We start from the raw sequence: 26,223 nt of genomic DNA, 5'->3' as shown, positions 1-26,223 counted from the left end.
TTCAGGTTGACACCGGATTGAAATTGAAATAGCTGTCTGGAATATAATCTTCACCAGTGTCTCCTCGCTTCCACAAGATGTTGTTACAAGAAATACCCTCAAGATCATACACTTCACATGTAATATTGTGTCGTTTGTTGTTAACAGCAGCAGATGTATTGGTACACCTGAATTTAGGATCTCCTGTAAAGAAAACAGAATTATTCAACAGTTTTGTTTTCTTTTAACTGAGTATAATTTCAGTAACTTATATTGTATGTCCATATGTAGGACTATTCCTTTGGTAATTAAGTATCTATCAATTGTCATTGAAACCCAAATTTCAGTTTCAGTTATCACACAACTCTGTCAATTCTTCTTATCCCAAATATTAAACTAAATGTCTGAAAAACACATATATAATATTTTCAAAAGCGCTGTATCTTTAAACTCTCTCCTTTTTTTACTCTGGAACTAGTAATTGACAACAGATGCAAATTTTGCTCGTTGTTTCCTACAGCAGTTGCATTTATTAATTTTTATTTACATCAACTAAATATGTTTCCTTTTTTTCTTAGGGATGGAGTTCTAACCAGTTTAACGATCATTCAAAACCTTCAGCACACCGCTGCAATTGTGTTCAGAATGTTTTCTCTATCGTTGTTAAGTGTGTAATTAATCCAAAGGTGCTCGAATGAAAGTTAACGAGACGAGACTTCCCCAAGATTTGTTCAATTCCTGTAAAATTTCGAGCGGAAGTATATGTGTTCGGATAATATTCTCAAAATACGTAAATACTGGTCGTTTTTCATATCATATCCTACTTTAATTTATGTTTAAACATGAACGTATATTAGGATATTGTCTTTATTCATCATCTAGCGGTTATTTAAACTAAATGATGATTTTCAGAACAGAGTTATTATTCGTGTTCAACCATTCTACTCGTAATTGAAAATAAAACAATCATAGCCATGTTTGATGCTTTTGGTCTGCATTAAAATTCTTTTTTTTAAATTTCTTTAAAAAAAAAAGAATGCGTGTCTGTTTTGAATTAAAATTAAGTATATCGAGCCAATTCAAAAAACATTTTGCATAAAATAATACAGTCTGTTTCACTACTGATGCTATTAATTGATCAGGCGCAGATTTAAAGTTAATCCTTGGGGGGGGTTGCTACTAAGCATGTTAATTGTTGCGAGAGCAAAAAAAATATATTTTCTATTGTCACATTAATTTCTAAAACTCACTTTATCCACCAATTAATGGAGTTAATGTTTAAAATCAATAAACGTATAGATTTTATATTTTACTACAAGTACCTAGATTACTGCAAAACTGAAAAGGTAAAATAAAACCACGTGGTTTAAATTTAAAGGCCAGTAACATTTGCAGGGGTGAGCAACCCCCCCCCCCCAAAAAAAAAAATCCTGGGCTGAACAAAAAAATCATGATGAGGCAGTCTGAAATATCCGTATACATTGTAAGAATACTTGGCTATTTCTTTTATTTAAAGTACCAATGTACATTGATAAGAATTCATTTACTTTTACATGTACCTACTTTTTATGATCTATTCAATAATTTGTGAAAGAAAAAATGTAAATATAAACAATAAAATGTTTTATTTGATTATTGAAATCAATAAAGAAATCAAACATTGCAGAACATTTTTTCTAATAATTCGCTACCTTTAAATCACAAAAGAAAACATTTAATTGATAATTTTTAATAACGCTGTATTCACTGACAAAAATTTTCTATTGCTTAAAAATTATTGACATATTCCTACAGTTTGATAAATATAACATGATTTAAAAGAGCTACTTACTTTGTCTGACTACTACTCGATAGGTTAGTTGCATTTCTGAGTTGGGTAGTCCTTCAACTTCTGCAGTACACGTTACATTAATTTGGCTGTTGCCTGCACAAAACAACATTCAAATTTCTATCTCAATTTAATATATAATCACTTATTAAAAGTATCCAAGCAACACACGGATGTTTATTTAATGCAAAATAAGTAACAATTGTCGTAATGAGCATTTTCATAACATCTTTTAATTATTCCAATTATTGTTAAAGTAACAGTATTATGTTGGTAATAAAAAGTATATATTTACATTCTACTGTGTTTTTCTATTAAATTCTGTGATCTTTAAATGCCTCTAAATGCAACAAGTAGTCAAAGGTCAAATTGACGAGTTTTATTATGACGTCACAAACGTTGAACGCTTTAAACTGCAACGTCACAAGCGAAAATCAGTTCACGCTTGTGGCTGTTACTGTGGCTCTTCCATTAATATTAACTAACCCTTAGGATAAGATAGGAATTTTAAGGTATCAATCACATTTGCAGACAAGGCAAGAAGTTAAAAAAATGTAAATATAAGCATCAAATCATGATTTTTGGAAGTATACACTCTCATAACTGCAGCGGTGTGTGCATACAAATTGAGTAACGCGCGTTAGCGCGTTACTCAATTTGTATGCACACACCGCTGCAGTTATGAGAGTGTATACTTGTAAAAATCATGATTCAATGTTATAATATATTACATGATATATATGATGTACAGATTATAACAAACTAGCAGTAATTTAAAAAAGGTCCATGGGACCACATCGCTCACCTGAGCAACAATGGACGTTCAAAAGATATTGTGCCATATGGCCCCGCGATAGAATAACAAAACATAAATATTGTAAAGTATTCAAAATTTACACTTATTTTTGCATACAAGTAATCTTTGACATTGTACCTTTATGGAATACTATTTTTACCCAGAATATGAAAATCCTAAGCAAGATATAAAACTAAACATTTGGCAAGGGTACACTGTTAACGTCCAATTCCCCATATTTTTGTTCTCCCCCCTTTTCCCCCACTTTATAAAGCGATCAATATATATGAGAGCATAAAGGTACATTTTCTTCCTAAACTACTTACTAGTTATTGTATTTTTTTTAAAAATATAATATAATAGATGTTGTATTTTATTTTAAATATTCTATAGATGAGAAGAAGAAGATTGTACCTTAATGCACTCAACTCCTCAATTAAAAACATTCAAAAATTTAATTTCTCTTTTCCATTATAATTAAACGATTGTTGTTTACCTCGCGTATACTCGTGTGACTTTTATAACTTTACTCACACTTGATTGATGAATACACTGGAATGAAAAATGTTGTCACGTGACGTGTTAAAGAACTATAAAAATCAATGTTACAATATTGACAGGCATATCTCTCTATTTTACTGAGGCCCACCCATTATTTTCATCTTTATTCAAAAATTACAAATGGCTACAAACCAGGATAATTTTCCGCTGTAATTTTTTCTTAAGAATAGCAATATTTTCTTTATCCCCGCAACAGAAATGTGTCAGACCTATGGAAACTGTTTTAACGGTATCGTTTTTATTCACTCGTGTCTGAAAAACTATCAAAATTGATGTAATGTTCACATTATTCATTGTATAAAGAGGGAGCCCCCGAGAGTAGTTATATCCAGCATATCATCCTTTAAATCTTTTGTACGAGTATCTCACATTTAGCGAGACATTTCTAATGATTAACGAAAATTTCAGCGTCAATCGTAAAATAATAAGCAAGATTCAGAGCTCACAATTCTGCTAGGTTTGAGCCTCAGGAGTTTATTACATTCAGCATAAGATTTTTAACTTAGTACTTCCTATTCAGCATTTAAAATAGAAAAAATAATGGTCTCAGATCTGTGTACAAACATAGAATTGTGATCTAATCTCTGTATCTTGCTTATAATACGAAGCTTAACACTCAAATATGGATAGTAAATAGTAATTGTAAACAATTAAACATAAGAAACATGCACTATAACAAATAAAGAGCACAATTTATTTTTCAAAATGAAACATATACATGTATATATCTACATATTTCTGTCAGGGATATTAAACTCTATTTAAACTTAATAAACTCGAGAAAATGCTGAGCATCTCAACATTACGCAAAAGATCATACCGAATTACCGATAGAATGAATTGTATTTTAGTACTTTGTTAATACGCCAGATTTTGATTAATTCGCTCAGGTAAGCAGTTAACTCTTTGATTTACCGAAGTCTCTGTTTGATTTGATACGTAAAAATTACAAAATACAAACGATAGTTTCCCGATTACAAACCATAAATAATGAAAACGAAACGAAAATCAATTCAAGTTAACACCACCGTCATATGTGAAAACTGTCATCGCATTGAAATATTTAGCCTCAATTTACTTCACAAAATCGGCACCAATGTTATTTGCATCCCTTGGTACGCGAACTGTTGCATAACAAATTCATCATTGTCAGATCGACCCGTTTATCATAATGTCATGGCTGTTTTAAACAAAGAACCTCGTTTTAGAAGTATGGAATACGAGTCTTGGTAAAATGGTAAAACGGGCCGGGACAAAATAAAAGCCAGGGCTGATCGGCAATCGTCAATTCTAAAATATGCATTGTTTTGCAGCATTATTTACAGCAAATACGAATATACTGGTCCGTAACAATTTATATTTGCCTTCCCATCAAAATGTGCCAAAGGACTATGTGCGGTTTGGTCAAATATATCTGCCCCCGATTTTAACCAATTTTTAAATAGTATCGTATAAAAATAAAATTTTCACAAATCATTGTATAGAGGTGCCTATAACTTTAATCTTGATTTTAGTTATCATTGCTCATTTGCTGTTTATCTATGATGTCACCTAAATGACATAATTCCTGCAAATTTGCAAACAAATGATAATATTCTCATTTTTGCTCTATATTTTGCATTCGGAAGTATAGAGCGCAGGTCTGCTCAAGTGCGATTTTAACATATATTTTTCGTCAGATAGATATACACATTATACTAAAAAATTGTACTTGAGCAAGCCTGCGCTCGATGTTTCCGAGTCGAAAAACCATCGGAAAACACCCATATTTTGCTACAAAACATCAATTTATCAAAATAATGCAATTTTCATGACGTCATTTCTACATTATGACGTCACTGTGGTGATAACCTTTTATACCTTATTTCCAATATGGTTTTAAATATCTTTCACCTAATTTTTTAAGCTCTTTCTAAAACTTTGATTTTGGGGGCAAAAAATGCATACAGTACCCGCAACGTTATTTTTTACAAGATAAACGATAGGATAGGATTCACGCACGATAGGATAGCATTAACGCACGATAGAGCAGTATACACGCACGAAAGGATAGGATTAACGCACGATAGAACAGTATACACGCACGATGTGATAGGATTGATACACGATAAGAAAGATAAACGATGTTCATGATAAACGTATGATCGCTTTAAACGATATTTACGAACAAACTGATAATGGCAGAATTTGAGAGAGAACACGTACAAATAAAGATTAACGTGGAATTTCTTTTCAGTAACAATTGCCGAGTTGTTAATCATTGCTGCATCATTTATAGAATGTATAAAAATGACCAGTTAATTTTTTTTCAACTAAAATTATGAGGTTTAATGATCAATAAATTTTCTGTATTGTTAAAATTGTTTTCATTACCGAACACCCTAGCCAATCACCGCGAATATTTCAGCCCGAGATTAAATCACTCGGAAAATAGCGGGTTTAATAAAATATAAATCCAACTCTATATATATCGAGTAAATATAAAATCTATCATAAGTACATTTCTCTCTGTATAAGAAAATGATGCATTAAAAACGAATTATTACAGACAAGTTAAATATTTACGCAGATACACATTCTGCGTACGATTTGTTAACATTGTTTTCATTACCACACACCCTAGCTGATTGCCGAGAACAATTCAGCCTGAAATCAATTATTACACGGAAAATAACGGGTTCAAAATACAACTCAGGTTTTAATTAAATATAAATTATATCATCAATAGTTTTGTTTCTGTAAAATATGATGCAACAAAATTATATTGCATACAAGTTAATGTTTACGCAGGGATACACTCTGCGTACGATTAAATATATTCGATATACAGGTAAATATGTTACCTTGTTCCTAAGAACTTCGTTTTTCATTTTCAATGTTAACAGATATGATTTACATATAATATTGGTTAATTTTGATCTAAAAAATTAAAAAAATTATTATCCTGACAGAATGTTGGATAGGATTCTACAATTCTTGTTATATAAATATTCGTATACGGCGCACCGAACGAGTTGCAACTTAGTAATAAATTTACTTGCTTATGAAAAGGCACGAAACGATTAACACGATAGGATAAACGGAAGAATTGTTGAAATTAAACGATAAACCTGATAGGATTAACGTACGATAGGATAGCATTAACGCACGATAGAACAGTATACACGCACGATAGGATAGAATTAACGCACGATAGAACAGTATACACGCACGATACGATAGGATTGATACACGATACGATAGGATAGGATTGTAAAAAATAACGTTGCGGGTACTGTAAAACCGCACATAGTCCTTTGGTTGAAATTTGCCGAGCGGTTTGAGGGAAAAAGTTCAAAATGTTAAAAGTTTCGGACGGACAGAGAAAGACGGACAGCTGCAGACTGACGGACGGATAGACAGACGACGGACAAAATGTGATCAGAATAGCTCATTTGAGCTTTCAGCTCAGGTGAGCTAAAAAAACAACAAAAGGATAACATGATCTTAAACTAATTGTTTATAAACAATACTTTTTAAGCAAGTATTTAACTTTTTTAATAGTGTACCAGGAAATAGGGAGGGGAACTTGCTGGGACTAATCAAGGGGTAATCTGGTCTAATTTTGCGTAATTTCAAGACAAAAGGATCAAAACGAGTTTGACCAGCAAGTTATCCTTTCTTGATAATGTGGCTTTATCAATATTCATGGGCATCAATATTTGTGATTTAGTTAAAAAAAAAAAGAAGGCAAATTCAAGGATCTGTACATGTAATACAAATTTATGGCAAATGAACTTGTTCTGGGTTATTGGTCATAGGAGTTAAAGCTGTATCTGAAAGGTTGCTTGTTCAGGGCCCGCTGTGGTCACTTGATGTTGTGTGTTGTACCTTAAGACAATATACTGTTTCAACATTGTCTCGGCCTCCAGCTGAAATTGAATACCGCGATAGACTGGTGTTCCATTCTGAGGGAGTCAATAACTCTCGTTTGCATAGCAGTCGGAAACCAGGGAGAAGTACCAGTCTTTTGCGCTTTCATGTCCCAGAAAGGACTAAGTGCGGTTTTATGCAATTTTTGCCCCCCAAAATCAAAGTTTTAGAAAGAGCTTTAAAATAAGGTGAAAGATAGTTAAAATCATATTGGAAATAAAAGTGTAAAAGGTTATCACCACAGTGACGTCATAATGTAGAAATGACGTCATGAATATTGCATTATTTTGATAAATTGATGTTTTGTAGCAAAATATGGGTGTTTTCCAATGGTTATTCTACTGGGAAACATCGAGCGCAGGCTTGCTCAAGTACCATTTTTTAGTATAATATGTATAACTATCTGAAGAAAAACATATGTTAAAATCGCACTTGAGCAGACCTGCCCTCTATACTTCCGAATGCAAAATATAGAGCAAAAATGAGAATATATTCATTTGTTTGCAAATTTGCGGGAATTAGGTCATTTAGGTGACATCATAGATAAACAGGGAGTGAGCAATGTGACTAAAATAATTATTGAAGTTATAGGCATCCTCTTTACAATGATTTATGAAGATTTCATTTTTATACGATACTATTTAAAGATTGGTTGAAATCGGGGGCAGATATTTGACCATACCGCACATAGTCCTTTGATATTTGATGTTGCATTTCGTCAAAAAAAATTTGTGGATGAACTGTTTAACAAAATGAAAGAATATTGGCATTCAAAGAATATTGATGAAACCACAGTACCTGAACCCAATATCAATCCACTTAGATTAAACCACCTGAATTTATTTTGTTACATTCTCCACAGTGGATAGCCCGCCGTACGAGCCGCTAATTTGTTAAAGGAAGAGAAGGACAGACACAAGCCAGCTTTTAAGGCCTGAACAATACCACAAGACCCAAAGATCCCAACCAGTTGGGTTGGCTAGTAATCATTTCTCCACACACACCTAACCCCATCACAATACCAAAGTTAGCTACTGACCTCTGAAATCTGTCGCATCGGCTACAAATTTCGTGCCCATCTTGTTTTCTATGTCCATGATCTTCCCCTGCATCATCTGGTCGCCCATCATGATCTGGATATTGGCTTTTGGCATGCCACCCATCGCCTCACAAGAGGGGGCGTACTTGCCAGATAAGACCTCCATTTGGTGAATGGCCTCATTGTTGTCTCGGGTGAGATATTCGTCTTTGTTGGCGCCAAACCTGAACATCATACTTTTGATTGGCTCTGTAATGGTGAAAATACAATATTTGGGTCTGTTATGGTAGACATGCAATATAAAACTCTCTAATAGTAAAAATACGCACATAATTATACCCTTTAATCGTCGTAATACAATATTAGGCCCTCTAATGTAAAAAAACAAAAACCCACACACGCACATACAATTAGGCTCTTTATTGGTGAAAATACAAAATTAGGCGCTCTTATAGTAAAAATAAATGATTTGGGTCTGTAACGGTGAAAAAACAATTTTATCTGTAATGTTAAAAAATCATTATTACTTCTGAAATTAGTCTTGATAGGTGCTATAAAAGTGATAGTACAACATAACGTATGAAAATACAGAAGGTTTTTAGTACAATGTAATTTATGGAAGCATTAATAGTCTTAATAGGTTCTATAGGGTTATAATTGTACAATATAACTTATTGAAGCAAGAGCAAAAATGACTGTTAATTAATCGAAAAATATTTCTCTATCTATAAACACCCCTGCCTATAACTATAATGCACACCATATTATGCCTTAACAAATTTTGATGATTTTTTTTTACTGCAAACCTCTTAGAAGATAATGTATTTTTTAAAAGGTCTGACAGTGAGTAATAAATGTTTGTTTAAAGTACTTCTAGATTTGATTTCTCCTAAATCACATCCTACAGAAGCTTATGAAAAGGTCGCAGTTTTACAATCATATCTCTGGTTTACAGTACTTCTAAAGTAGACTCACCTAAGTCCTACCATTAGCTTTTCTAGAAGGTTTTGTAAACGTTTGAAGCTTACTTCTTACCTCTGACTTGTATAGGCAGTGACTTTATGGCGACCAATTTATCCCTGACCCAATTGTTATTCTCCTTGATCTTCTCATACACATCACAGGTTAGATTCCCTGCATCTGCTTTCTGAACATCTACCAAAAAAAAAATTCTTGTCAATATTAAAGAATCCTTGATCAAAATCTCCCTGTACACAAAAAGACCTATCATAAGGGCAGATACTGTTTATTGTAAAATCCCAATGATATGTTGAAATCTGCATCATGATATTGCAACATTGCATAAATGCACAAGTGTAATAATAATATTGTAACTAGACACGATCTCGTTGCGAGCAACGAGGAGGTCTTCCGTCTGATTTTAGAACTTGAGATCTATGTTCGATCTTGATTTTGCTATTTAACAGCTTAACATGATTTAAATCAGAAAAAGATGGTCTAAATTTTAAGGGCCAGATACTATTTTGTTTCAGGTGTAAGAACTTTGTTCAACAAGTGTTTAGAAATTCCTGAGTTGTTGAGATATCTGTGAAAAACGTTAAAGGGATCGGTCCCTTATCTCCTTATTGGGGCCACTGAACTAAATCCTTAAGGTTGCATGTTGTTAAGTACATCATTTTGAGCATCTTTTCTTTGACACTGCATTTCAAAATATTGTTCCTTTTTTAGATAAAGGTGATCAAAGTTTTGGACTTTTGACCCCTAAAATGCCCTTATTACGTAAAATATGAGAAAATCGTTATATTGTTAGGCTAAATAAATGTAAGATAAACATATCTGCTTCTATCATTTATCACTAAATATCCCTCGGTAAAAGAACTATAGGAAAAGGACTTTAGAGCCCTCTAGGTCCCTATATTAAGGGGCCAGCCCCTTTTACTTGATATCAGATGAAATGTCATTTGATTTTATAGACAATTTGCTCAACAATTGATTAAAAATTCGTTACCATTCTTGAGATATTTGAGAAAGAATGTATAGAGGCCAGTTCCTTATCTCCTTTTAGAGGCTGCTGAGCCAAATTTTTAAGGTTGCATGTTGTTAAGTACATCATTTTGAGCATCTTTTCTTTTATACTGCATTTCAAAATATTTTCTCTTTTTGAGCTATAGGTGATCAAAGTTTAGGACTTTTGACCCCTAAAATTCCCTAATTACGTAACACATGGTAAAATCATTATACTGTTAGCTACATAACTGATTGATTAACATATTTGATTCTATAATCTATTACAAAATATCCCTCGGTAATGAGCTATATGAAAAAGACTTTAGAGCCCTCTAGTCCCTAATATTAGGGGCCAGCCCCTTTTTATGGTATCAAATGAAAGGTCGTTTGATTATAAAGACATTTTGTTCAACAAGTGTTTAGAAATTCGTTACCATTCTTGAGATATCTGAGAAAGAATGTTTTAGGGGCCGGTCCCTTATCTCCTAATTGGGGCCACTGAGCCAAATTTTTAAGGTTGCATGTTGTTAAGTACATCATTTTGAGCATCTTTTCTTTATTGTGCTTTCAAAATATTTTCTTTTTTTGAGATATAGCCATTAGGTGATCAAAGTTTTGGACTTTTGACCCCTAAAACCCCTTAGTTACGTAACACATGAGAAAATCGTTATAGTACTAGGCTTCATAAATGTAAGATAAACAAATTTGCTTCAATAATCTATTACAAAATATCCCTCGGTGAAGAGCTATGGGTAAAAGACTTTAGAGCCTTCTAGGTCCCTAATATGAGGGGCCAGCCCCTTTTTTTATATCAGCTAAAAGGTCTTGTAAATATAAACCTTTTTCACATTACATGTCTTATTAAAATATTTTCCAGAAAAGAGATAAAGAGAGAAGAGCACAAAAATTTACGACGCTTTTTTAATGTCAATTTTCGAGCTCTAGCGAGCTTTGGCGCCAGTAGTGCTAAACATACAAAACAACAATCATGCAAAACTTCAATCTTTTCTTTACCAACTGTAGAAATTTGAGCTTAATAAATCTTATACTTTAGGAGAACGACAGAAGACAAAATACCCATATAAAAATTAGAAAAATCTCCATATCTCAAAAACGGATGTGACGCCATCAACACAAACAATTTCCAATCAGGTTCAGACCAATATCTATCATATCTGAAAATTTGATTGAGATCAGACGAGCCGTTTCGAGAAATCGCGTGCACAAAAATAGGAAGAAAAACAAAATAAGTAGACACGATCTTATTGCGAGCAACGAGTGGGTCTTCCGTCTGATTTTTGAATAGATTAGATCAAACTTATCAATTCAAAGATAAAACTGTTGATCTAAGCGAAAAATAGTAAAAAAAAAATTGCGGCACTCGGGGCCTGAACCCGGGTCGCCTTGGCCATGTCCACGACTCTATCGACTGAGCTACTCGGACTCTCGCTTCAGAAATTTGACGCTTAATTTCTCGAGAATGCCTTAATCGATTTTAAAACAAATTACATATTCTGAATCAGTAAAAGGGTCATCAAAGGTGTAAAAAACTCAAAAAGAAATATTAAAAAAAGAAAAAAGTCGAAAAATTCAATTTTTAAAATGTCCTTCCGATGACGACCGGAAGTAACCGTAGGACATTCTCTTGACCAAGGTGCACCAGAAAAAAAAACGGTAGATCTATCATCTCTGAAATTTTCAGCCTTTTATCTTTACTTGTTTTTGAGAAACCCGACAGACAAAATTGACTTTTTAAAATCGTAAACGGACGATAACTTCTGACCAGAAGTGTTTTTTCAAAAATAAAAAAAATTGTATCAGCTTTAGATAAAAACACGTTTATATTGAAATTTTGAATGAAATCGATCGAGACGTCCTGAGAAATCGTCTGCACAAAACCGTTAAAAAAAAAAAGAATAATAAGAAAAGTGAAAAAGAAACAATAGAATAATAGAAAGGTCTTCGGCTGGACGGAAGACCCTAATAATAGGAAAAAAGGAACAAAGCAATAACAATAAGGTCTTCCGTTGGAAACGGAAGACCTTAATTACAATATCAAAGGTTCTGCATTTTATTTTCAACAAATCAAACCAACCAACTAGATTCAGATAAAATGTTCCACATACTGTAGAATTAAACGCAAGGAATAAAAATCCGCGTAAAATCGCGAGAAGCACAACTCGCGAATTTTAAAATCTCGCTTTCATTTTTCGGACATACGTAAACTTACATAAAAATACAATAAAAATTTGGCTTTCGAGATTTCATGCTTTCGTGAGTTGACAGTTGAATTGCGGAATTAAGTACTCGCGTAAAATAAGGAGGCCACAGTATCCGATATCTACAGAATTGTGCGAAATCAAATCGACGCAATTCTTTTTTTCCTTTTAGATAATTTGTTACCCCAAAGAATTTGATTCAACTCTCTCGATTCCAAAGTGTCAATCTGATCTTTTAAATTGCAGGGTTTATTTCGTACTCACTTGATACAGTGAGTTTAAGGCTGATGTTGTTCTGCTGTGGTGACAGAACTCTGCAGGAATACCTCTGGGCGAGTTCAGATGACAGGAACTCACACAGACTGGTCAGGGCCCGACCGTTGTGGAACCACCTGACTTTCAAGTTCTGGATAATGTCGAGGGGATCTTGGCCAGGGATATTGCAGTACGCCACATACTTGTCCCCACGATTTAACCATGTGGATTGAGACGCTACATTCACAATGTACTCAGACCCTACTAGTCCTGCAAAATAAGATTAATCTGATAAATGCACCAAAGATATCTTGAATTTCATTATTTTTCGATAAATGTTATTAAATAGTCCAAAGTATGTTAAGGATCTTCTCTTGATTTGCGACTGGAATATGCTTATATATCCATTTTGAGCTTGAGCTGAAAGTATAAGTTAACTTTTCATGTCTCTATTTTATAATGTTCGTTTGTCCAATTATCCGTCTGTCTGTTAACCTTTTCATATTTTTGACTTATCAAGAACTACTATATAAATTTCAACCAAACTATACACGCATCATCCTACAAATAAAAAAAACTTAAAGTTTAATTTAACTCGGGCCAGCCCATCTTTAAAGGGATATAATTTAGAAAGAATATAAAAAAGGCATGCTATTCCTTATTCTATTTTTCTTCAGGTTAAGATCTAGTAAATAATTCCAAAGTGCCTATTTGATGCTAGAACCGTTATGACTTCATAATTGATTTGAAGAAAAATGATTTTTCGATGGCCGAGAAATAGCCACAATTTAAAATTGACGTTTGTTTTCACATGGATTCATATGTATTCATTACTGGAACTTCACTACATAGATATGATACTTTTATTCAATTGAATGATTAATCGCCTACTATGTGACAATTTTAAATTTCGTATACCAAATTACTGACGTAGACATGTTTAGAAGTTACAAAAAGAAATATAGATATAAATATATCATATCTAACTTATTCGAACATAAGACACATAAACAATTTATTCTGTAACCGAACTTGCCTGAAAGGAATCGAAAAATAAAATTGTCTGTAAAGCGAGAAAATAGTTGGTCATATTTCACCTAAGAAACAATGCCCATCTATGACTCAAATGGCTAACAAATCTTATGACAAACCGTATTTTCACAGGAATTTGATAAGTTAAATGCACATTAGTTGCAAGCCAAATTTCTTAGGAAATACTGCCTTATTATTGTTTTAAATCAACAAGCGGTCGGCGGATTTTAAGGCCTGTAATCTCAATATCGATCTCACCATAAGATGCAAAAATGCAATTTTTAAAGAGGTGTCAACAATAAGCTATAATTTCCTTTTAAGATTTATATAGTTACCCACTAATATCAAATATTTCACAATATAAACAAGTCCTGAGATTGTTATAATTTATTATATTTTCCCCGTCGAGAAAGTGGTTTTTTTTTTAATTTAAAGTAATATCTTCTGAAGAACATCGAAGTTATGATTGTGAACATTTATAATTGTTGTAATTGATATGGAAAAGCAAATGTTTAGGACCAAGATGGTTACATTGGGTGTCACGATTAAAATGTGGAGTTTATATTTTACACAATTAATATGAACATAGTTCAGTACTAATCAGACAATGAAAACCTTCCTTTTATGAAACAAAAAAAAAAGTTGATATGAATTATTATCTCTCAAAATTATTTGCTATATGATATTAAGATTTTCATTATAACTTTTGTTTATTTTTATAAATCCACATGTTAAAATTTTAGGTGCAAAATGTCAGAAAATGTTAAATAATACAGTACAGTTAAACTATCTAGTCATGACAGAGAGGTTTAGCAGACCAACGTGTACGTGTACTTGTACGTGTAGATTACAAGTTAGAACTACGCGTACCAGCTCATGTTTAGCAGTTGTAATGTGTACCTGTACGTGTAAATGTTATTATCACAGGGTAAACAAGTATTACTTTTAAAGGAATAATCGGCAATAATGATATATTGATAGCTAAAAGCAATCAACATGATCAGTTTGATGTAAAATAATTTAAAAAGGACTGTATGAATTATTGTCAAACATATTTCTATTTTCTTCGGACTTGAAAAACTTTACCACGGAAAGAGCACGTGGTGCAGCTCGCGGGCTAACTTGATTGATAGGTATAGTACGCGGACTGAAACTGCTTTGTTGGATTCTATTACAATGTGCATTACTTTAAACGAAAACATATTAGTGAATTACAAATGACATCTCTCTCTCTCTCTCTCTCTCTCTCTCTCTCTCTCTCTCTCTCTCTCTCTCTCTCTCAGTTTCTTCAAATAAATGATGAACAAAATTTTTAAAGTGTCCGATAGAGATAAAGTCAAAAATTTTAAGACAAGATCACGGAAGAAACTTTTTCTAAATGTTTAAATTGTCTGATAAAGATGAAGTGGAAATTTTTAAGACAAGATCATGGAAGGAACTCTATCTAAGTGTTTTAAAAGTCTGATAAACCTTACATAGGCGTCGAAAACGGGGGGAGGGGGGCTTAGCTCCCCCACTTTTTTGCAAAGTTAGAACTAACCATTAAGTACATATCATCATAGAAGGGTTCAACCCCCCCCCCCCCACCTTTTTATCGCATCAATGATAATTGTTTCTAATTTTACCTTGGAAAAATAATGATAAGTTTGAGTCATAGGTATACTACACCCCCCCCCCCCCCCCCCCCCACGGATTAGGATTTTCATAATTTGGGGAATTATTTTTTTTTCCTTGTCAAGATTTCTGAGGATTAGTCTAGCCCACCCCCCACCTTCAATTTACTTCCGACGCCACTACCTGAAGACAAGATCATGGAAGGAACTTTATCTAAACTTTTAAAGTGTCTTATAAAGACTTAGTCAAAAACTTTAAGACAAAATCACGGAAGGAACTTTATATACCGATCCACTGATTCTACGATTCCTTCTATAAAAACGAATATACCACATGCACAGTGTAGTGTCCTTTCTGATATATTTCATTTTATCAAATAAAATATACAACATGACAATCAATATCCAAGGTCACATTCCAAAATTGAAATGATTATTTTGTACGAAATACATTAATATATTACGACTGAATAGGGGACATGTGGAGGTATATTGTAAATGTATACTTTAAGAGAATAATCTTATAATTTGATATCATTGGAAATAAAATTATAAAAAATCCTCAGAATATCATGATTTGTCATTATTTCATACTGTACGCGTAACGCAATTTTAAGCATATATTTAGAATTTTACTGTATGCGTAGTTCTATAATTAAGCATTGGTTTGTAATGGTAAGTTAACCCAATTGAATGACCATTGTATTCATGAATGAACTCATCACTTCAAAAAATTGCAATGATGAAAACAAATATTTTTGGTGCAGCAATTTGTAATTAATAGTTTTTAATCGACATTCCACATCCTTTTACATAGCTGCTATATGTACACGAGTGCTATTTTGAAAACAACTATATAGGTTTTGGGTTAATAAGATTTAAAAGCGGAGTCCTAGCACAAGTATTTGGATTCAAGTATTTATATTGTCAAGTGGAACTAGAAACTTTATCTATAATATACTTACTGTATACGCAATTGATATCAAAACCTTTAATTAATATAAAAACTAGACTTAGACCCGTGCGTGCACGGGTTGACATTGCATATTTTATCGGACATTAACGTATTGTTTGCATTTACATAACTAAGCTTTAAGACTACAGAAATACTATAGATTTTACTACACTCTACCTGGTAAGAATAATCTAACTGTGTCTCGGGAGAGGACATCACCACAATTAAACGCCTCACATATACCTGTAATGTAGCAACAAATTGCAGAATCGCTCCAAAACGATTTTTTGAGAAAAATAATGAAGCTGCATTAAAAATAACAGTCAAATTATTTATAACAAACCTTTTTGAGGCTGTAAATACCTTTCATCTAAAACTTTTTTTTATAATAATGAAGAATTCAACACTTTTTCATAAACGTGTTTTACTCGCCACCATGTTGACACTCGGAACTCACGGGTTTTTTCTAATTAAATGCACCGAGTTAGAATTATCTCCCGTATTTCCTTTGATGAACAGAATAAACTAATATAAATTCCTTAATTAAACGCGAGGAATTAATATCAGCGTAAAATCGCGAGAAACTCGTCTCGCGAATTATAAAATCTCGCTTTTAATATTCCGACATATGTAAACTACATGAAACTTTGATAAAATTTCGGCAATCACTGTTTTATGTTCTCGGAATTTGATGGAGAATCCTTGAATCGCGGAAATAAGTACTCGCGTAAAAAAAGGAATCTACGGTATATGACAAAGCTTCAATGAAAATTTACACGTATTTGTAATATCGTTTCAGTTTCTCCATTCAAACGTGATATTGTGGAAACATAAAGTAAAGAGCCTCCCATGATTTAGTGTGAATGTAATGCGCATGCGCAAGATTGTAAAATCCAAAAAATCCAGATGATTTCCGAATTTTTAAAAGGACTTATCGTTGATTATTAATTAGCGAAGCTTGATTTTGAGGATATAAAAACACATTGGTAATCTTCAAGTGCCAATGATGTTAAACTATATAAAACAAAAGACAGTTCTCTTCCGATTTCTCGGTATTAAAGCCCCAAAACTCGACTCTATTATTTTATATAGTAGTATAGATAACTAGATGACATCCCGCGCAAGCACGGGAAATAATTTTACAAATCAATGGGCTTTGGGTTTTTTGTATACATTTGTGTCCGATTTAAAAAAAAAAAAAAATTTTGCCTTTAAAAAAACGAGTCTTACAAAACGTAATTTCATTCAACAAAAATAATACAGCTCAATATAATGTTCAAAGCTACACATACAGATATTCATCTGCAAATCAGACCTACCCGTACTTACTTATAAGAGCTACGCGTACAGTGAGCAATAACGAAAGCATGGTTAAACACCCCCCCCCCCGAAAAACCTTCAAATTCAAAGAATGCATTGCTTCCTTCATGTAGTTTTTTATCTGAAAGATATCGTATTGGGGAAATATTTTCAAAACAAGAAACAACATGTTGTATGAAGGGAATGAGAATGAGAGATCTGGCCCCGAGGTTATAAAACTTTCTTGAGTACGATTTTGTACTCCAAATCGTACACCGTGCTCCAAACCGTACTCGAACTCAAGGTATCGAGGTTATAAAGCTTTCTCATTCTCATATTCGTACTCCGGCTGAGTACAAAACGGCGATTTTCTGAGTAAGCTATGAAGCTTTCTCAAAGTCGTACTCAAAGACATTTAATCTAAATAAAATGCAGTGCAAACATATAATATTTTTCATATTGTAACGTTGCTGTATTATACGCTATAATTTAATCATATACTTGTATACAGTATACATGTATATGAATTAAAATGGAAAGTTTATACCATTTTATTAATGACATATCTAGATATGATGGAGGTGAATTTAAGAGTATGGGCGAACTGGAACCAACATTATCAAAATAACCCCATAATACTTATAAGTATTATATTAGTATCTTTCCACATATGAATATTTAAAAATAAAATTTGGTGTTATGACATCAAATTCTATTCTTAAATACACAGTTATAGAAAACATTAAGTATGATCGACGTATATATTCTGCTTGAGAATTTGAGTAATTTACAGTTAATTAAAAGCTTGTTTATGTAAAAAAAAAAGTAACACTTTAATTAATCATAACCCGCATGATAGAAGCTAGAATTTATGAGAGAGAGAGAGAGAGAGAGAGAGAGAGAGAGAGAGAGAGAGAGAATTATTGTTATTCTATGCAATCGATTAAAAATACATGTACTACTTGTGATAAAATAGCTTATTCGCATTTTCATGTGAGAGTTTTCTCTATATAGCTTAGCTGTGGGAATATTCATCTCTTAAATTGTTTTATTTTATTAGCAAGTAACTATTTAGATAATTCATATAGTTATTCCTTTTTTATCAAAAGTAACCAAATATTTATGTCAAATGCATAAAAATTAACACATGTTTTCCAAATTTCAAAGATGAATAGGAAAAGGCTTGCTTAAAAATATCAAATGACATTACTTAAGATTAAAAATGACACAGTACGTGTATGTATAAATACTAAACACACATTTTCAAGCCTTGACTAAGTGAGAAAAACTTGAACCATCAATAAAACCCCACTAAAAGGGTTACAACAACTTTAGTACACAGTTTCCTTGAACACGTAGTTTCGCTTTAACGTGGTCCTCATATTGGAAATTTCAAAAATATTTCAATTAGTGAAATTTCTTAAACTCTCGTGCACATTCCCAAAAATATTGAAATGAGAAACTTTACGTGTGGCCTTGGCTTTTGGCTTATGTTCATTGATGCAATTCCATACCTCATCCCCACTCCACCCTTCAAGATATTAGATGTTTTTCTCTCACAAGAATTAAGGCAAATATAGTATGCTGCAATCAAATTGGAATACCCATATAATTTCCTTAGTATACTTATACTATATGAGTTTGGAAATACACGGATCCTCTCAGTATTTTTGTGATTTTCGCAAGTATATGTTTCTATTTTTGAATTAAACTCTTCCCTGTTTTTCCTAATACAAGAACTGCTAACTAAATATCTTAAGAGATATCCACTTTGGGGCAGTGACTTTCCAGTTTTGTATTGGCGTCGTTTCTGATCTTTTCCTGGCATGTAAAATACCACAATCGTTTAAAAGCCAAGAAAACCCAAAGGGACTTAGACACAATTTGACTTAAAATTTTCTAATTCTATTTTTCAATTTTCAATATTTAAACTGATAAATATAGAAGTTTTTGATGCTATATCAAAATTTGAAAGTCAAATATCAAGTTATAAACAAGATACAGAGTTCATAATTCTCTTGATTATTGTCATTGTTTACATATATGTTGTATTGGTGTAAGTTTTAATAAAGTATAACTTTCTTTTGTTGATAATTGTATTTATGAAGATATTGAATTAGTTGAAATTGTTTTTTGCAAGTCATTTTCTCTAAGAAATGGTAATTTTCTACATTATATTCATGGTAAACCACCATAAGACTCGAGATTTGTTTACATTACAATGATTTCTCACTTCTGTATCTCGCTTGTAACTTGACTTTAACATTCACTATCTTGGTCAATCATTTAAAATGCGCCAGTAAACCATTTTATACATAGAAAATAAAAATAAAATTGTTGATCTCAAATCGTGTCCAAGTCCCTTTAAGATGTATCGAACTAAATTCTATGTTAAAATACTCTAGATCTCTTCATATCCGTCTAAATTCTCACTTCTTTCTTTTATATTCATATCGTTCCTTACAACATAATTATAATTAATCATCACATCCATGAATCACTATCTGAGTCTCAGTGGAGAGAGAGAGAGAGAGAGAGAGAGAGAGAGAGAGAGAGAGAGAGAGAGAGAGAGAGAGAGAGAGAGAGAGAGAGAGAGAGAGAGATTTGACAAAAACACAATTTGTTGATAATTTTACCAATTACACTGGATTTATTGTCTTTGTTGCTCAAAAAGTTAAAGATGCAGACACATATCCATGCTTGCAGATGAAGAAGTTAATATGTACATGTAAATTATGTGTTACATTTTGTTGATGAATAATTAATCTGAATACATGTATAGTTTGCCTACATGCCAGGACTATTTACATGAATTACCGATCTCTGTCTTTCTCCAGAGACGTAAAATTTCATCGATCGGCTTTTGGAGCATACTCCAAATAGTACTCAGCGGAGCATGTACTCCAAAACTTTTATAGCCTTGGTTTTTAGAGTCATACTCAGTGGATCACATACTCGGAGTACGGAGTACGAGTTGGAGTGCGAGTTTGGAAAAAGTTTTATAACCTCAGGGCTTGATTTCGTTGAAGAAAGTTCGTGAGAAAATATTACGGGAGACAATATATGTTCTACCGTTATAATTCTACGCGCTATTTAAATTGATCAGACTACTGCGTATACGATCTTATATTATAGTTACAAAGTGACTTAAACATATGGTGGCATATCTCTGCCCCTTGTGTGCAAGTTATTTTTATGTCGACATGCAAGATAAATATGTTGACAATCAAGATATTTATGTCAACATGCAACATAACTATGTTGACATGCAAGAAAACTGCAATCAAATAAGAGTTATACAAAATCTCAAATATTGCTAACATGTGACATCTAAGATTTTAGATACGCTACCTTATTTATGTTAACAGGCAACTTCTTTATGTTAACATGCAACTTATTTATGTCGGCATGCAACTAAGTTATGTTAATATGCAAGATCATTATGTTGACATGCAACATATTTATGTCGACATGCAACTTAGTTGTGTTGACATACAACTTATAAGTTGCATGTCAACATATTTATCTTGCATGTAAACATAACTTAGTTGCATGTCAACATATTCATCTCGCATGTCAACATAAGTAAGTTGCATGTTGACATAAATAAGTTGCATGTCGACATAAATAAGTTGCATGTTGACATAATTAAGCTGCATGTCAGCATATTTATCTTGCATGTTGACGTAAATAAGTTGCATGTCGACATAAAAAGGTAGCGTGTAGCTTCTTGGATGTCACAGGTGGGTGATATTTGAGATTTTGTATAATTCTTATCTGGTTGCAATTTTATTGCATGTTTACATAATAGTGTTTCATGTTAACATAATTATCTTGCATGTCGATAAATGTTCTTGCATGTCGACATATTTGATAGAAAAATAACTTCCACACAAGGGGCAGAGATATGCCACCATATATTGTGTTTTGATTAAGCCTTTCAATATGTCGGCGATATCCACCGGAACAATTGTACGAGGGTCAACCAAAAAATGCGAAGACAATGTGGCTGTCTATCATATATTTTTCATGAAAGTCATACTTAACAGTCTACCAAATTTAGTAATGATATGACGTTAAGTAACATAGCTATGACAAAAGTCTTCGTATTTTTTTATTGACCCTCGTATAGGTTTAAGCGTTGTTTGTCTTGTAATTTGCTGTTGTTATTTTCTTTTTTTTTCCCCTTTAGTTTCTCTTTAATTAGTAAATTAATACATAGTCAAGTCTGTTAAAAATAACTAAATAAAACCAAAAAGTATTGTTCTTGAATCCTCCATTTTTTTTTACATATATATATGTATACACTGGGTGTTACACATTGTTGAGCCGTGTCGCACCGTCCGTGTTCGTAAGCTGTACTGTATGCATGATTTAAGAATCAGTGGAACAATATTTAGGGCTAAATAGTAACTTGTCAATTTTAAATGCATTCTACTAATCAGCTTCTCACTCAGCGTCGATAGCGTTGTTGACGTCGATAACAATAGATAAAAATGTTATTGACATCAGTAAGATATCATTTTTTGTATTCATTTTCTTAAAAATTCATATTGTTCACACGTGACAACCAACACCATTTCAAGTGTATGAATAAATGATGAAATCATGAGCCGGTACGTAAACTATAAAAGTGGTTTTCGCATGTGAAAGTGTCTTATTTTAACGAAAACTACTCATAAAACATCAAATTGTAACGCATTTAAGGTAGCTCGCGGGTTTACCTGCTTGTGAGAAAACCTACCTTGAAAATTTGTCCACGTGATCCATAGGTTTTATTGTTTTATTTCTAAAATTTATTTAAGATTCGTGTTCGCGGTAATAATGTTATCGTGTTTCAAATACAGTGTCATTAATAAAATCAAGCAACGCCATTTCAATGAAATATATAGTAAAATGCACATTTTAACCGAGAAATGCATTACAAAACTATACTCCAAACGATTCAGACGAAATTAATCATACTCAACACAAAAACAGAGGAGATAATTATGAATCGATTCATAAAAAAATATCAGTATGTGTTCTCGGCCAATTTTTGTCAAAAAAACTTTAAAGATTTTAAAGATTTCTCAAAACCTTATATATTCATTACGACGTTAGCCTGACGTCATCATTTCCTTACTTCTTATAACACCAAAATTGAAATGCATTTATTGACAAGACTATCTGTTTAACACATTTTAGAACATGTAAATGCTTATTAGACATTATTGTGAATGTTATCAAATGCAATTAATGTAAGGCTGTAAGATACAGAAAATTGCTATTTTGTTTTTATGAAACTCTGAGTCAATCAATGCAAAAATAAAATGCCAGGCAACTACTGACATTATAAGTAAATAATCGAATAAAACAGTTATCTCAAGCCAAAAGAAATTTAAGAATTTAATCGGTAGCACAAATTACGGAAGTTATAATTGTAAACAAAAAAAAGCGAAGTTCATGCATACATTCTATTTTAAAACATGACTTTAAATGGAAGATTTCTAACGCACACTCATTCTTTATCTTTATAAAACAAAATGTGACAATGTATGTGACATCTTTAAATTTTCAGCACTTGATATTATAAATCTTTGTATAAACAGTCATAAACCGCATATAAGCTTTTTAAAATATTTTCTTTTATACTTCTAAATATCTCATTTGTCATTTAAAAAATAAAATTATGAGTTTACTATGACGGTCAATTCTTTACGTCGATTCCTATTGTGACGTCAGCAAACCCGCGAGCTACGTTAAATGAGCATTCCATGTTTAGCGCACATTAGTGACGTCATAATGAAAAATGACGTCATATTAGTGCCTGTAGGATTTCGCTAATAACAGAAATAGTACAATGCACAACTTCAATAACGCAGACAAAGACGTTGAAAGTATCGTAAATTTTGCGGCCAAATAATGCCAATACTGTATCTTGTTCCTTATAAATTAGATATAACAATTGATTGTTACAAACTGAATGGAAGTCAAAATTTTCCAAGGAAAAAATACACACTCATTACATTGAATCAATAACCACTAATTTATAGGATATAAAAACGACCTATAAGATATGAGTTACAGTGGCGCTGAGAGGTCCCGGGTTCAATCCTCAACATGGGCGTTTTGAATTTTTTTTTCATTTCATTTTCAAGAGCTAAAACCGTTTTTAATACCTTTTCTGTCATAAAGGTAATACATTTGCTGGTAAATTAAGCACAATATTGATTAAATTTTTCTAATGGCTTAAAGGTGGCTAAAAGGTGACTTAAAGGTGGCTTAAAAAAGTTTTGACATTAACGACCTATACGTTGTCCTTCAAGGTTGCTTAAAGGTGGCTTAAAGACAGTCTTTAGGCTGCCTTTAAGCCATCTTTACGCTTTCTTTAAGTCACCTTTAAACAGCACATATTGCTTAAAGTTGGCTTAACGATTGTTTTTAAGCTACCTTTAAGCACCTTTAAGCTATCTTTAAGATGGTCATTCATCCTGTGTATGTAGTTAAAGATATCCTCTCCTACTAACCTCAGAATGCTGGTCATAAACGAGAATTAAGAAGTCTGCATGTGTTAATATTAATAAATATCATTGTTCTTATCTGCATATTTTTATTAATCGCAAATTAATAAGATAACCAACCATTGCATATAAAATGCCAATAACATATTAAACTTGTAATGAAAATTTATGCTTGCAGATATCAGTATTCGCATTAAATATTTAGGCTTTAGAAATGTTATCATATTTATTAAAATAAATAGGCAACAAGGAAACAGAATCTACAAGTTCGTCCTTACAGGTACTTTGCAATTTACATGTATGTTCATTCGGGTACATACGTGTAGCAATTCGTCATTACACAAACTGATGACGTAATGCACATATTTTCCTTTCTTTACGTACACGTACGCGTACACGTTGGTTTGCTAAACTTCTCTAATATCTAACATAAAGACTTACCTTGGTGTAAAATAAAAATGAACGTGACCAAAGTAATTTGCTGCACTTCCGTTGTTGCTTTCGTCATGAATGCACTAAAACTCATTATTCTTCTAAACCTCACAGTCTCAAATGTTTTTTTAATCTAAAGTTTTGCCGACAGAAAGTAAAATAAATCTTTAATGGACCATATCACAACTCACATGAAAAATACTTTATTTTCCATGTGTTGTTTCACTTGGTTTTTACAATCTTAATCTAAAAATATTATGGAAGCGGATAAAACAGAAAAGGAAGGAATAAGGAAATTGAAATGATAGCTCTCTTATGTCCTTGTATCTATGATATAATCACCAAATGAATATTTTCGTAAGCTCACCGTATTACATTATTAGCGAATATAAAAACTTCCTCTTATTTACTTTCTTATTTACAAGCGTGTCGATAAACCAATGAATTGTTCCAAATAGCTGTTGTACATAAAAAAGAAATACTCTGGATGTACATGTAGCTAATGGAAAATAAACATTATAAACGGGTCGTAATCCTTATGCTACGTTACCTGATTACGGGTATAAAATGCTGTGCAAACAAGGCTTGCTCAAGTAAATATTAAATACAACAAAATGCCAAGAATATTTTCAGGGTCATTAAAGTTTTTCCACAAAAGATAATTTCTCTTCAGTGGCATGTTTATCAAACTCGTTAAATTTCATTTCAATTAAAAAAAAAATTTTAATGGATGAATTAAAATCGATGTCGTTTTTATTCAAGAATTGACAGCTAGATTATCATATTACTTGTTCTATAGATTTTGAATTTATTTTATCGAGTTAATGCGCTTCATTAAAATGATCGCCTTTTTGAAAATAAGATAACAAATTTATAATTTTGCTCATTATATTTATATTTCTTTGAAAATTCAATAATTACGATCCGTTTTCGTATACTCTCATATATTCATCAGATTGACCCTGTAATAAAAATGTGTCATGAAATACATAGTGTTAAACATACAAACGTTGTAGGAGTTTTGATGACATTCTTTAAGAAATAAGGTATCAATTTTGGATGTATATCGGAATAAACATACGGGCAGGTCACATGATCAAACCCCATAGTGACAATAAACATGATCTTACGTGAATCCTTAGCAATGATCATTTATCCTCGCAATTGGTGTTACATATGTGAATTGTAAAACAAAATCAAAGTACTGAAAGTACTGTTAGACGGTGGCGTCGTTTGAAAGTGGCATATTACATGTAACAATGAGTGATGTATGATAATTATTTTTGTCGAAAACCGCGGCCAGTATCGCATTCATGTACTAATACTTAACGCTTACTCGCACAACTAGTCGTGAGTTTCCTACATGGATAATTCTGTGGAAATCGTAGCTGTGATCTCACTCTACACTTTACAAATGCTGTGTCTCTTGGTCGTCATCTTTTGGGAAAGACCCAAAGATTTATCACAGTAGTCTTTGTCGTATAGAAGTTTGTATCTATATTTTGTATCAATATGTTTGTATCTATATCAGTTGACATTAAAACCCCTTTTGAATGGTTGCCACCACATATTGAATGAATAAATCAAATCCAAAGCGATTTCATCACAGTACGCCCAAATATTTGATTGTTTGAAGAAGGGGAATTTTGGTTTATTCCTTTTTGACCTTTGGGTTGGCCCCGCAAATGGGAACAACTTTTGAAAAGTGTGGATTGGACTATTGTGCTTTAAATATATTGTAGATTTCTCAAAGTAACGAGAACAAATAAAGCTTTGGTATGATAAAATACTTATTTTTACTAACTATTTGGGCATACATATAGTATATTAAT

The 26,223-nt window shown here is 32.4% G+C and overlaps 1 protein-coding gene across 1 annotated transcript; it reads right to left on the bottom strand.

Moving 5' to 3' along the window:
* LOC128162972 (uncharacterized) lies at positions 1 to 24,636 on the bottom strand. The gene is made up of 6 exons (XM_052826423.1): positions 24,401 to 24,636; positions 12,567 to 12,827; positions 9,151 to 9,270; positions 8,116 to 8,364; positions 1,811 to 1,903; positions 1 to 183 (listed from the first exon to the last, which is right to left on the bottom strand). Exons 1-6 carry the CDS (start codon positions 24,483 to 24,485, stop codon positions 2 to 4), a joined length of 990 nt encoding a protein of 329 aa, XP_052682383.1. The 5' UTR covers positions 24,486 to 24,636; the 3' UTR covers position 1.
* Between the last annotated feature and the right edge of the window lie 1,587 nt (positions 24,637 to 26,223).

This window comes from Crassostrea angulata, chromosome 9 (genome assembly GCF_025612915.1).
Source record: "Crassostrea angulata isolate pt1a10 chromosome 9, ASM2561291v2, whole genome shotgun sequence".
Classification (NCBI taxonomy): domain Eukaryota; kingdom Metazoa; phylum Mollusca; class Bivalvia; order Ostreida; family Ostreidae; genus Magallana; species Magallana angulata.
Note: the sequence above shows the minus strand (reverse complement) of the source record. Positions and strands in the feature narration are given on the sequence as shown.